Source organism: Dipodomys spectabilis, unplaced genomic scaffold, assembly GCF_019054845.1.
Source record: "Dipodomys spectabilis isolate Male_0828 unplaced genomic scaffold, ASM1905484v1 ptg000051l, whole genome shotgun sequence".
Classification (NCBI taxonomy): Eukaryota; Metazoa; Chordata; class Mammalia; order Rodentia; family Heteromyidae; genus Dipodomys; species Dipodomys spectabilis.
Window position 1 is genome coordinate 19158049 of NW_024870728.1, and position 15800 is coordinate 19173848.

Below are 15800 nucleotides of genomic sequence, written 5' to 3' on the forward strand. Positions count from 1 at the left end.
CTTCAGGCTTTTCTTGTGTGTGGTTAATTAAAGATAAGAGTCTCAGAGTTTCCTGCCCAAACTGGCTTCAAACAAAAATCCTCAGATCTCAGCCTCCTGTAGCAAGGATTATAGGTATTAGCCACCAGTGCCCTGATTAATCCATCTTTAAAAATTAGTGTATGCTGTATAGGAAGCGGTTTGTAACACACACACACACACACACACACACACACAATGTAACAACCTCACTTCTTCTTTTGTATCCCTTTCCCTTCTTAAAATAATTTTATCAGGTTTCATTGTTCTGTTTTTATACACGCAAACAAACTACTTTAACCATATATTCATCCTTGTTCACTCCATCTGTATCCCAACCCTCTTCTTCTGTTAATACCCTTTTTCAGCTCTTAGGCTGAGTTTTTGCTCTAATTTTTAGTAAATGCACTGCCAGAGTGAACACAGCTACAAAGTGATGAAATAACATTTTTTTTCCAGTCACGGGGCTTGAGCTCAGGGCCTGGGCACTGTCCCTAAACTTCTTTTTGCTCAAGGCTAGCACTCAACCACTTGGGCCATATCACCACTTCTGGCTTTTTCTATTTATGTGGTACTCAGGAATCAAACCTGGGGCTTCATGCATGCTAGGCAGGCGCTCTACCACTAAGCCACACTCCCAGCCCTGAAGTAACATTTTTTGCCATTATATATAGAAGTTTTTTTAAAAATATATTTATATGAATATATTTGTAAAAGTCCTTGATGGCCTCTTCTTTGCTACAAAACTTTCTAAACATTGGAGATAGATAATGTAAGTAGGACATGACTATGAGTCCAAGTAGGAAAGAATGGCAAGGGACTTTTATTAATGTGTTACCAATAACATCACCACTGCCTTCATTTGTTGCTCATTTCCTACTAATAATAAATAAATATATATATATATATGTATATGTATAAAAGCCCGTAGTACTTCAGAGTACAGATTTTCTTATAAGAGTGTAAATGTTAGTTGATAAGAGTAACCATCACCATTTTATACCCTACTAAGAGAAAAACATTTGCAGTTTCATTAACATTAACATGATGCTAATGCTGATGGTGCTCTGGGAATAAGGGATGAAACAGGAGAGACAGAGTATAAAGCATGCCTAACCTGTTTTAGTGTTGAGTATGCTTTTCCCAATCCTTACTCGTATGTGAGCGTGAGTATTGCAGAGCATTATAACGTTCTTGGGGTTTTGCAGGTGTTCATCACTAACGGGTGGTTAAGTGACGTTGTGATTGTAGTTGCTGTCACAAATCGTGAAGCTCGCTCTCCTGCCCATGGCATTAGCCTTTTTCTGGTGGAAGATGGGATGAAAGGATTTATCAAGGGACGGAAGTTGCATAAAATGGGATTGAAAGCCCAGGTAAGATATAATAGAAATCATATTCAGGTAATTCAGTTTAGTTAATTTTATGTGGTAAAAACATACTTCCCTATGTGGAATTCCTAGAATATGTTTTTCATAAGTGGTAGTGGAGGTTTATTCTCACTAATGCCACTGTATCACATTCTGGTAGTCAAGGAAGGGAATAGTTCAAGGTGTTTGAAACATCAGCTTTAGAAATGCCAAAATTAGTGCAATGTAGAAAGCTATTTCTTTATGAAATGTATTAAAGAACTGAAATAAGAAAATATTTCTAGGGCTGGGAAGGTGGCTCAGTGGTAGAGTGCTTGCCTTGCATGCATGAGGCCCTGGGTTCAACTCCTCAGCACCACATAAGTAGAAAAAGCCAGAAGTGGTGCTGTGGCTCAAGTGGTAGAGCGCTAGCCTTGAGCTGAAAGCTGAGGGACACCGCCCAGACCCAGAGTTCAGGCCCCACGACCAGCAAAAAAAAAAAAAAAAAAAAGAAAATATTTCTATTTGAGAAAACTTGATGTTTTATATATATAATACTTATATATAAAATGTAATATGTATTATATAATCTTATAAATAATATGAATATAAATATGCATATAATATACATGCTATATTATCTGTAATGTAATAGAAATCTTTTTCAAGTACCTAGAGCACTGGATAGTATTAGAATGTGAATGACGGTGAGTTACCATGGTAGTCATAAGTTTTGTATCACATGGACATGAATGTGAATTACTGGTTTACTACTCACTACTTGTCTTCAGTAAGTTTTTGTGTGACTTTTGATGTTTTTTCTTTTTGGACATTGTAGAAATACCTCACTGGGTTATTAGAAACTTAATGAGCTCATCTCTAATTGTGTGGCCTTTTAGGATACTGCAGAACTATTCTTTGAAGATGTTCGATTGCCAGCTGGTGCCCTACTTGGAGAAGAGAATAAAGGTTTCTATTACCTCATGCAAGAGCTTCCACAGGTTAGGAATGCTTATAAAGATTCTATCTTTTAGGATAATACAGAACTATATAGATCAATGCTTGCAAAACCAGTGATAAAGCCAACCACTTGACTATAATTTAAAATTTAAAAACTGTGAATGATATAAGCTATATAAATGACTGAACTCAATTATATCCAACCACAACTTACAAAGTAAGGAAGGAACATAGGTGTTTCAATTCTTAGAATGGTTCTTAGAATAATTTGAGTTTGTTAATCACAAACTCAATATTGTAAGACAGTATCACTGAAAACATTTGGCAGTTTTTAAATATCTGATTCAAATAGTAAAGATGTTAAATTCAGACTAAAAGTTTTAGTCATAGTCATTTCCACATCTGTTTTTGGCATGTAGTTGCTTAGTAATGATTACTGGGTCTTACACGTCAGCCTCTTATATGGTAGATTTGTCTGGTGACTACCATGACATGAACTAAACATGAAACAAGGGTAAAGAATTAGGAGTAGTGTCATTTAAGTGAAATGTATTAATTAGCATTTAATTCTAGTGTAATTAAATTAAGCTGCCTAAGGCTAGTTTTGTTCATCTAAGTAGAATTTAACCTGTGCCCTTTAAGATGTTGATTTCTACAAATACATTATGATACAATATGAAGATATCAGTAAATACAATCCATAAATTATAAATTACATATAATTGTATGTATTGTATATATTACATATGCTCATTTATGGATTTAAAGAGTTATAATGGTATTTACAGAATTTATTGTAATTGAAATTATGTTGAAATTATTTGTGTAATTAGAATATGTTTAAAACCTAATTTTGGGGTTATAGGAAAGGCTACTAATTGCTGATATAGCAATTTCAGCCTGTGAATTCATGTTTGAAGAAACCAGGAACTATGTTAAGCAGAGAAAAGCTTTTGGAAAAACAGTTGCTCATATACAGGTAAGCTCATTATTAGTTTATCTATTTATTTAACTGGAATAAGTCTTGAATGAACACAAATTTGCTTAATTTTGATACAGTTTGGAAACCATGAGAGTGGATGAGATTCTTAGGGGAAATAGAGTAGAAAATAAGGGGGGAAAAGGGACTGCGAACAGAGACTTAAGAGAAGACTACAAGATTTGAAGTTAAACTAAGAAAGGGGAAGTCTGGCAAGACAACTTGTAATAAAAGTTAGGAAACAAAGCAAATCAGGAGAGTGTTGTCCCAGAAACCACAAAAAGAGGATTCCAAGGTCCAAATTTTGGACTCTTTAGTTTCTTTTTTTTGGAGGCGGGGGCAGTTGGGGGCCCAGTCATAGGGCCTGAACTCTGGGCCTGGGCGCTGTCCCTCAGCTCTTTAGCTCAAGGCTAGCGCTCTACCACTTGAGCCACAGTGCCACTTCTGGCTTTTTTTTTCTTTTTGCTTATGTGGTGGTGAGGAATCGAACCCACGGCCTCAAGCATGCAAGGCAAGCGCTCTACCACTGAGCCACTTCCCAGCCCTCTCCAGTTTCTTATACAGAAGCAAGTTTATGTTTAGTATCTCACAGTATCCTTAATATCCTACCGAGAATGCTGAGACAGGAGAATCATGATTTAAAGCTAGCCTGAACAAACAAGTCCACAAGACTCCATCTCCAAAATAATCAACAGACTGGAGGAGGCATAGCTCAAGTGGTAGAGTGCCAGCTGTGAACCAAAAGCCAAATTATAGCTTGAGGCTCTGAGCTCAAGCCCCAGTACTGGGCAAAAAAAGCAGTTTATAAACACTGCAGTCATGAGACTTGTAAAGTATCTCACTAGTAGGAGTTAGAATTCTATTTTAAAATTTGTAAGCAGATGCCTATCAAGTACAATGTCTTGGATTCAATCCCCAGTAACAAAAAAAAAAAAACAGTTAAAAAAGAACCCAAAAAAATTTTTTAAAGAGAATGACCTTGGCTGGATGTCTTTGTGAAGGGATGAAACACAAGTTTTAGGATCAGCATTAGGAATATTGTGTGCAAGTGTGGTTTAAGTCCTAGCATAGTTCCTGAACTTTGTCTAGGTCTAGGGAAGTTGTATACTCTTTCAGAAATATTTTTCTGCTTGTTTGCAAAACTTATAAATATTGTCCTATTTTTGAACAATATTAGCAACTTTCATATAGTTATTGTGCAGACTTGATGGAATAAAACAAGAGTGCTTTTAATATTGCCTGTTAAAATACACTTTTACTTAGGTCAGTCATTAACACTATTTTTTCCTTAAATAATGTCTTGCTCTATTTTCTTAGAATACAGGGGATCTTTTTACAAATTTCTTGTTGTTGCTTGTGATCTGAACTTTCTCTGTCTTTTTACGCGTGTGCCAGTCCTGAGGCTTGAATTCAGGGCCTACGAGCTATCCCTGAGCTTTAGTACATAACACTAATGCTTTACCATCTGAGCCACAACTTCATTTCTGATTTTTTGGTGCACTTTCCTGCCTGAACTGCCTTTGAACAATGATTCTCAGATCTCAACCTCCTGAGTTGCTAGGGTTATAGGTGTTACCAGAGTTCTGTGTCTTTTGAGAACTGCCTTCTGCCTATATAATCATCAAGTTAATTTTTCTCTGTCTTAAAAAAATATCTTTAGTCCTGTCTTACTGATAAGAGAGACCTAGAACAATCTCATTGACATGTATATTAGATGCAGAAAAAAATTTCAAAGCATGAGAATGACAAAACAAATTGTGATTTACTTAAGAGCAAAGACTTTTGTTTGTTTTTGTGTTCTGAAAGGTCTAGCTATATAGTTTTAGCCTGCCCTCAGACTCAATAGTCTTGCTACCTCAGCCTCCCTAATTCTGGTATTAACAGGTATGCATCACCATGCCCAGCTAAGAGCAGTGATATAATACTGTATATTCCCTTTCATTTATGAGTTTTCATATGTCAGTAAATTCTCAGTGCCTGGCTTCTCTCCTTAGGGATTCAGAAATGTCAGGGATCACAATGCACAGTGACTAAGTGTCAGGTATGTTTAGTATCCTGGAGGAAGGACAGTGTTCCATGTCTGTTAATTATCTTACTCAAAATACTGATTGTGCACAGTGGCTCACACTTACAATTCTAGCTGTTTCAGAAGCTGGAATCCAGCCTGTGGAAGACCCATCTAGGGAAAAAGTTTGCAAGACTCCTCTCAACTAATGAAAAGCTAGGCATAGTAGTGGTATGCATCTGTCACCCAGCTATTCTGGAAGTGTAAATAGAGGATCATGATCCAGTTTCACTTGGACAAAAAGAATCCACACAAAACACAATGAGAGCAAAATGATTTAAAGGCATGAGTCAAGCAGTAGCATACCTGTCTGGCAAGTGCAAGACCCTGAGTTTACCCCCACCTCCCCACAGAATAACACCTGACAATCTATAGAGAAATACTGTCACACATTTTTTTTCTGTTGGTTATTTTTTTAATTCCATTGAGCACTCAAATGTAATATGATATCTATGACTCTAGAAATATATGCTAAAGTTCCTAGAAATATAAAAAATGTGCACCACTTGTATCAGAATGTAATTTTTTCATCTGTACTGAAAGTGGAATCCTATCATTTGCGTCTAAAATCTAGCTTTCATATCAATAATGTTTATTAAAACATTTTTATAGAATAATACTTAAAGCCAACTTAAAAATGGAATCAACTAGATATAATTTCCATCCCTCTGCAAATGTGCATTTCCTATTTATGGAATTCATATTAGATTACAACAAAGATGATTATAATATTACCTAGGTTGCCTGAGTACCTCAAAAAGATGTGATTTGACATTTAAACATGATGGAACTAGAAAACTATTATTACTTTCCCCTAAGGTTAAAAGGTTTTCATTCATGTTTTAAATAGTATATACATTGTCACAGGTGACATCATATAAGTGCAAAAATACAATGGAAATTGTTGGATTGCCTTATAAAGATTTTTCAAATGAACTGTCATAGTAGGGAAATAATCATTCATACATATATATATATGTATGAATATATATATATGTATGTTTACTCACCTATGCATATATGTGTATATATATGTTTACTCATCTATGTATATATAAAATATAATTGTAAAAATAATATAATTAACATTGCATTTAAATAGATAGATAGATAGAATGGATAAGTTAACATTTCATGAAAAACCCCTGGAACTGATTGCTAAGTCTCCTAATTTAGCTCAGAATTCCTTTTTTTTGGGGGGGGGGGGGGGTTCCGGTCATGGGGCCTGAACTCTGGGCCTGGGCGTTCTCAACTCTTCAGCTCAAGGCTAGCGCTCTACCACTTGAGCCACTTCCGGCTTTTTTCTTTTTGCTTATGTGGTGCTGAGGAATCGAACCCAGGGCGGCATGTAAGGCAAGCGCTCTACCACTGAGCTACCTTCCCAGCTCTTAGCTCAGAATTCTTAAAACATATGTTGTTGTGCTTCACTGAACTTCTTACAGAAGTTCACTAAATTTTCAGAAGGTGGCAGTAGCACTCTTCCTTCACTAGTTCATTGTGGATACGACACAGTATTTTTTTTTTCCCAAGGAAGTGTATAGATAGGAGACGTGCATTAATTCCTAATTTGAATTACTCTGGCCACTTTTATGAGTAACTTGTACTTTGTCCATCTGTTAGCCACAGTGAATGGCCCTTAAGTTCTACAGCAGAATGATCAAAAACATTTTTATCTGAATCTCCACAAGGAAGGTAGAGCCAGCTCACCACAGCTGGGCCTCAGACTTTAGCTAGAATAGGGTGTACTTTTGTAAGCTGCTATAAATAGAATGCGCCAGTATTTTCAGCCCAAGCCAGTTTCCTGAAGAGTTGGTGCCAGAGGCAACAGATGTAAACTCAGAAGTTGGGGTAAGAGCCAAGAGTGAAAAAAATGAAATAAAACTTGACCAAAGAGGGAGCCATAAATAACAATTGAGGATTGTCTAAATAGAACAGGAATACTATTGGTTGTCCCTGGGCAGTAGGAGGAGATAGATACATATATAGTATATTAACATTGACAAGCCAGAACATTTCATTGGTCTTAGAGACTTGCTACACCTAATGCTGCTGGGAGTGAGGGTGGAGAGAGATAAAAGAGGTTACAGGGTGTTGCTCCTTTATTATTTCACTTCAAGGCAAGGAGGCAGTATAGGGAAATGCATAGACTTAATTTCATTGATAAGAGAATAAATCTTCAGTCTCTAGAGGAAAAAAGATGTTTGAGTAGCTGCACCTAAAGGACTATACCACAAGATGGTGCTCATGCAGTAAAGTCATGCAGTTTAAGAGTAGTTTTCTTTGTTTAAATTTTAGTCTAAAACATGAGAGATAATTTATGTAATTTAGCTATTTTTGTATCTTTTGGCACATGTTTTCTTAGCACTGAAATATACTGGGTTTAAAATAAATTTTATGCTAGTACTATTAGTGGGGCTTGAATTTAGGACCTCATGTTTTGCTTAGTTTTTTAAATCAAGCCTTGTGTGTGATCACTGGGAACTACCCTTCACTTTCAGATTTTTACTGATTAATTAGAGATAAGAGTATTTCAGATATATCTGCCCAGGTTGGCTGGCTGGCTGGCTTCAAATCTCATTCCTCAGATCTTAGTGTCCTTGAGTAGCTATGATTACAGATGTTAGCCACTGGCTCCCGGCTCAATTTAATCTTTATTAAAGAATGTATATCTCTTTCCTCTTCCCCTTTGTGGGAGAAAAAAACAGCAACTCCACTTTTGTTTTGTTCTAGAGGTGTGTGTGTGTGTGTGTGTGTGTGTGTGTGTGTGTGTGTGTGTGTGTGTGTGTGTGTGTGTGTGTGTGTGTGTGTGTGTGTGTGTGTGTGTGTGTGTGTGTGTGTGTGTGGTGTGTGTGTGTGTGTAATTCTGAGATACTGAGTAAAAATGTGTGCTCTTACCATGCTTTTATTACCCTTTCAACTCAAGACGGTACAGCACAAACTAGCAGAATTAAAAACACACATATGTGTAACCAGAGCTTTCGTGGACAGCTGTCTGCAGCTTCATGAAAAGAAACGCCTGGACTCTGCTACTGCTTCCATGGCGAAATATTGGTATGTATTCTACAATAATTAAAATGTGTTATTTTATCAAACTCCTACGGAATGCTGCCAACTTTCAATGCAGCCTTGAGAGTATTATAGGAAGAAGGCAATATAAATAAAAAAATAGCTGTAGGAATTAACTTTATAATACTGCTGGAAAGTTCCTTTAGGCTTTTTTATAATGTGCTAAAAATTATGCAAGTTGGTATTTAATTTATAACTTAATATTTAAAATAAAAGAGTAAGAGACTGAAATAGAGTGACTGATGAGTTCATCCTGTAGCAGTTTAATTACATATTGCCTAAAGAGTGGCAAAAGTATGGTAAGACTGAAGGGTAAGACAGTGAGGGCTTTTGCAAGAATGTCCTAGTTCTTTCATTATATATTCCAGCTAAATCTGATTCTTTCTGGGACAGCTTTGTATTATCCAGGAAATGATTTGGTGTGATAGGATTTTTCTTATGTAAAATGTTTTCCTGATCTGAGAAAAGAATACTGTACAGTCAAAAGTTGTACATTCCATAAAATGAAAAAACACTGTACTATTAAACTTTAAAAGGCTTTGGTTAAAATTAAACATGAACAGTAGTGTGAAATATGAGGTATTTGTAAAAAGGACCTATATATAAAACTTTTATGTAATAATTCCGTAATAATAAGATTGCCAGACAGAAATGCAAAGTGAAGTTACTAAAAACTTGCACATCTAGGGAAGACTTTTTATGTTTATAACAAATTCTTTGACTAGTGTGGAAAAAAGAATTTTAGATGTTATTGAGAAAGAAAAGTTTTCACAGCTTATTGGCTTGTTCTTTGAAAACACCAGATTTATGGACATAATGATATTTAACATTGAAGTAGTGAGCATTACTAAATGTAGCCCAGTAAATAGTTCACTAAAGTATTTGCCAAGTATAAAATATACTGAACTCCACATATATTTAGCCCCAGAGATTTGTCCATTAATGATTAGATTATTAGTTTATTTCTTAAGGACATCCTCACCTATACTGTGGCTTAAGTTAAAATCAGTTTAAATACGAAAATGTACCTATGCATACTTTTGCTTTATCTTTTCTACTATTGAGAAGCAAGTAGAAAAGAATTCTAAACTAAATTACATTGTTGTTTTGAGGTTAATAAAACCCTATCATTCATACCATAGATATCACTGATAGTTTAGCTTGTTGCTGGATAAGTTCTGTAATAGAGTTTTTGCCTAGCATGTGGAAGACCTTGGGTTCAGTCCCCAGCACTGTAAAACAAACAATTGTGTAAGATCAGAAATGACTTTTTCTCAAGTATTTCATATTAACCCTGCTCCCTCCATCCAAGCCCAAAGTTACCCATATGAAGGCATGCACTTCAGTAGTCCATCCTCTTAGGTTTTTCACTTCTACCTTCAGTTTGTTTCTGAAAAGCCAGAACCATAAGTTTTTAAATTTTATTATTTAGTAGTTTTACCAAGGAGTTACAGCTCTATAAGTCAGATTCTGAGTACAATGCATCTTGATCAATGTCATCCAGAATCAAAAAATTTTTACAGTTTTGAAATTCACAGTTATCTTTGGGGAAGTGGAGGTGTGGCTCCAGTGGTAGAGTACAAGTACGAGCCCAGGCCCCTGAGTTAAAGCCCCAGTATTGGCATGCACACATGTGAGAGCATGCACACATGTGGGAGCGTACACACTCCACACATGAACACACATGCATACATACATACACACACACAGAATTGTCTTCACTTACAACATTTGGAGAAAGAACGACATTACAAAGTCAAAAAGTACTAGATGGCTTGATAGTTAAGATGAAATAGAGAATCTAAAAAACTTAATTCCAGTCTTTATCTTTTCCAAGCCCAAATAGCCAAAACCTATTCTGAGTTTTCCATATTTTGTTTCTAGCCTTAATAAAAACCCAGACAAAAGTACAAATAGTGAAGGTATAGTTTCTGTGAAAATTCACCTGAATTTATTTCATATGTCATTTGTATCATCCTTTCTAGCCGTCTAATATGCCTGTTTGAATTGCTGGATAAGTGTCTGCATCTAAACAATCATACATGTTTTATTTTCTGATTATAAAGTACCTCATGAAAATAGATTCAGCTTTCCTCTTTTTCTTTGTATTTTGCTTATCTAGGGCATCTGAATTACAGAACAGTGTAGCTTATGAATGTGTACAGCTCCATGGAGGCTGGGGATACATGTGGGAGTATCCTATTGCAAAGTGAGTATGATTTTTCTTTTATTCTCTTTTTAATCATATGAAAACAAAGAAAGAAAAATTACTTAGTGTACTTTGTACATCAGATACAGAGGGAAAGAAGGTAAAGAATTATTTTTCCACTAAGGAGTGGATACATTCAAATGGAAGCATATTGTTATGTTTAGAAGAAGTGAAGGAAATACACTAAAACTGCATGCTTGGCTTTGAAACACATACATTACTTCTTAATTTGCTTACTTTGAGTTTTACTTAACTTGTTTGTCTACTTTTCGTTGTTGTTGTTGTACTGAGTATCAGAGCTAGGTTCCTTGCATTGTTGGGCAAGCACTTGAACCATTTCTTAGGCTACTTTATAAGGTAAAAGATAGCTGTGCAAGAATAATTAGGCTACATAACAAAGTACCTTAACTGTCATAACTTAAATACTTGATTATTTAGTTTTGAAAAGTCAGAATATTTTCCAAATTTTTTTATCTCTTCAAAAAGTAAATTTTTTTTTTATTGTGCTAAGTATGAATCTTCTGAGAAGCCAATTTATAGTTTCTTCTTCGGTGTTCTTCCTCCATTTCTATAGCTTTCTCTTTTTTTCCTACAGTCTTTTGCCTCAGTTTCCCATTGATATTTCTCCCTATCATCCTAGAAATATTTTTCTGTTTGCTTTACAGTAATTTCAGTTTAGAAAGGTTTCTCAAGTTTAGTGGCCTACAACTGTCTATAATCTCAGCTACTTGGGAGATGTAAATCAAGAAGGATCACTTCAAGCCCAGCCAGAGCAAAAAAAGTAGCCAGACCTCATTTCAATAAATAAGCTGGGCGTGGTGGTGCATACCTATCATTCCGACTGTGCAGGAGGCATAACTCTGTGGCCTGAGCCTGGCTTGGAGGCAAACAGTACAAGACCTACCCTATATGAGAGTTAACCCAAACAAAAAAGAGGTATTCTGGCAAAATGCCTGCCCAACCAGTGTTCACTAACTCTAACACAAGAAACCTCTCCCCCAATGATTGTGTGTGTGTGTGTGTGTGTGTGTGTGTGTGTGTGTGTGTGTGTGTGTGTGTGTGTGTGTGTGTGTGTGTGTGTAAAAATCCAATTCATTCTGTCACTGAAAATAACAATGCTATTGGGCTTCTAAAAACTTCCTAAATTTTGAGTATAGTATGTTAAAGGAAAAAATGATCAAATTCTAGTTGAACTGTCAGCCTAATGCTCTTGAATTCATCATCTTGACAAGCATAATTGTAAACATTTGATAGACTTATATTTCTTATTGAAGAAAATAAACATTTAATTCAAGTTTGATTAAGGACAAGCTCTAGCATGGATATAATTTGCCAGTATTCCCTAGTAACTGAGCAGCTCTGAAAGCTTTAATTACTGGGCATACATAACTTATAACCGTTTATAAAAACAAACAACCAAAGATTTTGTTTTGTTTTGTTTTTACTTTAAAATTTTTGCAGAAAGTAGCTAAATAATTTTTTTTTAATCAGTCCTCAGGCTTGGATTTGGAATATCTTTACAGAATTGCTTCAAATAGGCTTTAATCAAAAGCAGATTTTTTGGTTGTTGTTTTTTAAAAAAAACTTTGTGTAGTCATGGAATGAGAAGTAAATGTCTAGTTACACTAACATAACTTTGTGTAGTCATGGAATGAGAAGTACACGTCTAGTTATGCCAGCATAACCTTAGTAATCATTGGAATTTTTCCTGTGCATTTTTATGTTTTCACAATATTCATCTGTAATAATCAGAAAGTAAAATAATGGATGTTTATATTTTTGTGTTTAACTCTGTTGTTAGAACTTCTAAGAATTTACACATATAGTGTTCAATGTTTGTCTTGTTTAGTTTATATTCTAAGTGGAGATGAGTCAACCAATCTACATAGTTTCATATTATAATGTACTATAAGCCTTTGTCTCTTTCTCTGAGTTCATTTCTTTAGATCAATAGCAAGAAAAAGTATAGTTTAATAGATTATTTTTAAATCCTGTGTTGTTTCCTTTAAGAATTATCATTTTTCAAAAAAAAAGAATTAATCATTTTTCTTCTTGGCTGTGTGATTGTAAGACTGTGTGATTCTAGACTATTTTTTCTTCTTCTAAAGAGGTAAGGAATCATAATATCACCTAATATTTTCTTAAAAGCCAATTTAACAATAAAAGTATAGTGTACAAACTTTGATTTTAAAGAAGAAAAATCTTATTTTTTAACATCCTCATATTAAGCTACATTATTTGTATGTGTATGTGAACATGCACATGCATGCATGCATACATATTATTGAGTCTTGGCTTCAAAGATAAAAGAGGTGTTTTTGTTTTTCATGGTAGTGGAGTTTGAACTCAAGGCTTGTGTTAGTGATGAATGAATGCTCTTCCACTGTGCTATGTCTTCAGTGGTTTTTGTTTTAAAGTAATTAATAGACAAGAAGGTCTATTTTAGTCTTACATATTAGGTATAGATGTAATAAGAAGTGAAGCTTAGGTTTTGACATTTGAAAGTTTCTCATTCATGCTAGGAAGAGCTGCTTTAGATGGAGAGCTTTGTTGCAGTGCAGTTAAACATTTCTCCTGCTGCCTTTCTCTGTTAATTTTAGTTGATGACTACATATAATTAGTAACTCATAAAAGGTCTACTGATCAGTTATCACATACTCTCTTGGAACTTGTTTAATGTAAAAAAAAAAAAAAAATGCTCAACCTATGTCTAAAGGCCTTGATATTGCTGAGGTAGGCCTACATGCCAGGTAGGTCCTTAAAATACAAGTGCTTGATTTTTGTGGTGAACAACAAAGCCTGCTCAGAAAAACATACATTTGAGAACGTCGCTCTAGATTTTAAAATTCATTAGGATGTCCTGAGATTAATTTCCTTTGTAAAGCAGAAAATCATACGAGTATTTACTGAGTGTCTCCTAGTCTGCAAGATACCCTGATAAATACAGAAAAGCCTTATTTAAGTCCATAGTTGGTCTTGTTCCTGGAGAGTTAGCACATTTAATTTGACTTAAAAAGTAAATAATTAAAACATAAATTTTATATTTGAGAAAAAAATACCTTTGGGTTTGTCTGCTAAGAAAGTACAAAGCTTAATAATTAGCTTCAAATGCCTGGGCCAGTGGAAGTATTGTAATAATAGTAAAAATATACTTACCAAAGAGGCTACATACCTATATTCTCATTCCACTGTGCTAGTTACCTGTTACGTGACCACAAAGAGGTAACTATTAATAAATACACTAACTTTCCTGAATCTTAGTTCTTTTATCTGTAAAACAAGATTTATCCTTCCCATCTCAGAGCTAAGAGGTTAAACTAAGTTGAGAAGAGATAAGAACAACTGTATGTTGGAATGGTTACAAACTCCTAGGGCTAGGGATGTGGCTCTGGTAGAGCAGCACTTGCCCAGGAACACCCAGAAACTCCCAGGACTCAGTCCATAATAGTATGTGTGTGTGCATGCATGTATCTTGCAACACAGCTAGCCATTTATTATTTTAACACCACAGGAGTGACTGTTAATCATTTCCCACAAATAAGTTACTTGTTAAACTTGGTGGGGAGCAATATTTTCTTAAGCATCAGGTTATACTCCTGGTGGTAGTTATGATGATAGGATCTAAAGGGATGTGGGAAAATAAGTAATTTCTCTTTTTTTTCTTTAAAAATCACTGGATTTCAACTATCCAAGGAAACATGAGATTAAAATACTCCATGCATTTCCAAATTTTAGAAAGACTTCAGATCTTATCTGTTTTTTAATTTTACAACATTAAATCACATGAAATATAATGATATTTTAAATTTATAGCTTTTCAAGCCAAGGGATGATAGCTATATGCATTACCAGTAATAGTATTTTTAGTATATCAAGCAAGGATGAATGCTGTTTTTTAAACACTGGAGAACTTGAACTGAGTGGATCTTATTAAATGAATGCCTTAACAGTTTACCTGATGAGATAATGTTGAAAATTTCTCATCTCTTTTATTTATATAAATTCAATCATCTTCTGATTTATCCAGATCTTACGTGGATGCCAGAGTTCAGCCAATCTATGGTGGTACCAATGAAATAATGAAGGAGCTGATTGCGAGAGACATTGTCCGTGATGCATAGACATCTGCCACAGCTCAAGGCCTCTGAGAAGCTAATCTTGGTTTTAGATCTTCTCAAAGTAAAACATAACCTGGAAAGGAGGGAAACACTAGATGTGTTTTTATGTGTGCTTTCCATAGAGAAAGAATCAAACCACAAAGGATTAACACAGTGGAAGAAGAAATCTTTTTGACACCAAAGAATGTAAATTCTCCCATAAAAGGCTTAAATTTTTTTATGTAGTAAGAGGTCAAAGATTTTCTCAAGACTAGAAGCCTTAATTGTTTATCTCTATAAAGTTCTAAAAGGCATAAAATGCTTAAATCGTTAAAACCGAGTCAAATACTTTTATATTAATATATAGTAAAACATAATACGGTATTGGACTTTGGAAGGGAAAAATAAATGTCCCTTAGAATATAAAGTCATTTCAGTTGCCTTTTGCTCCAGATTCCCTAGGATATTGATTTTAACTATAATAAACTACCATAATCCCCCTGTTGTTAAGCAGTGAATGGAACCCTTCAAGCAAAACACCACACTGTACCTTATGAATGTATACAACTTGTGTGTCAATTAAAAATAAAGTAAAACCTAACAAACCTTGTGCAGAAAGTCTGTGTGAATGTTGATGAGTGAGGAGCTGCTCTGGTTGAGAGAATGTGCTGAGTTGCATAACTGCTGATGCCTGCCTGGGCTTTCAACAGATTTCCATTCAGTTTAATTTATAATGGAAAACAGAGTAATCCATCATCTTTAATTTTCAGTGTAATGGTAGGTTTCAAAGCATTAGCTTTTATTTTCTACCAATTCAGTATGTTTGTACTGAATAAATACTGTGTGTCTTCTATAAACCATTCTGTAAAAAAATACAATGGTAAACAAACCTGGCAAGATCCTTACTATAAGTAGCAATAAATAATGTCAGAAAGTCAATAAAAGTACAATAGAAGATATTAAGCATTTAAAATAAATGATTACGAAAGTTTAATTTTAATTTGTAAACTGACAACACGATTTTAGTAATTGTTTTTCTTTGCATGTACAACTGACACCA

General features: G+C 34.8%; 1 protein-coding gene across 1 annotated transcript in view; it reads left to right on the forward strand.

Annotated features, from left to right (window-relative positions):
* Positions 1 to 15345, forward strand: part of Acadl (acyl-CoA dehydrogenase long chain) — a 34125-nt gene extending 18780 nt beyond the window's left edge. Inside the window, exons 6-11 of the mRNA XM_042679039.1 lie at positions 1227 to 1391; positions 2264 to 2365; positions 3190 to 3303; positions 8292 to 8419; positions 10557 to 10643; positions 14671 to 15345. Coding sequence (XP_042534973.1) covers positions 1227 to 1391; positions 2264 to 2365; positions 3190 to 3303; positions 8292 to 8419; positions 10557 to 10643; positions 14671 to 14764 — 690 coding nt within the window. The 3' untranslated portion in view covers positions 14765 to 15345. The remainder of the gene's footprint in view (positions 1 to 1226; positions 1392 to 2263; positions 2366 to 3189; positions 3304 to 8291; positions 8420 to 10556; positions 10644 to 14670) is intronic.
* The last annotated feature ends 455 nt before the right edge of the window (positions 15346 to 15800 follow it).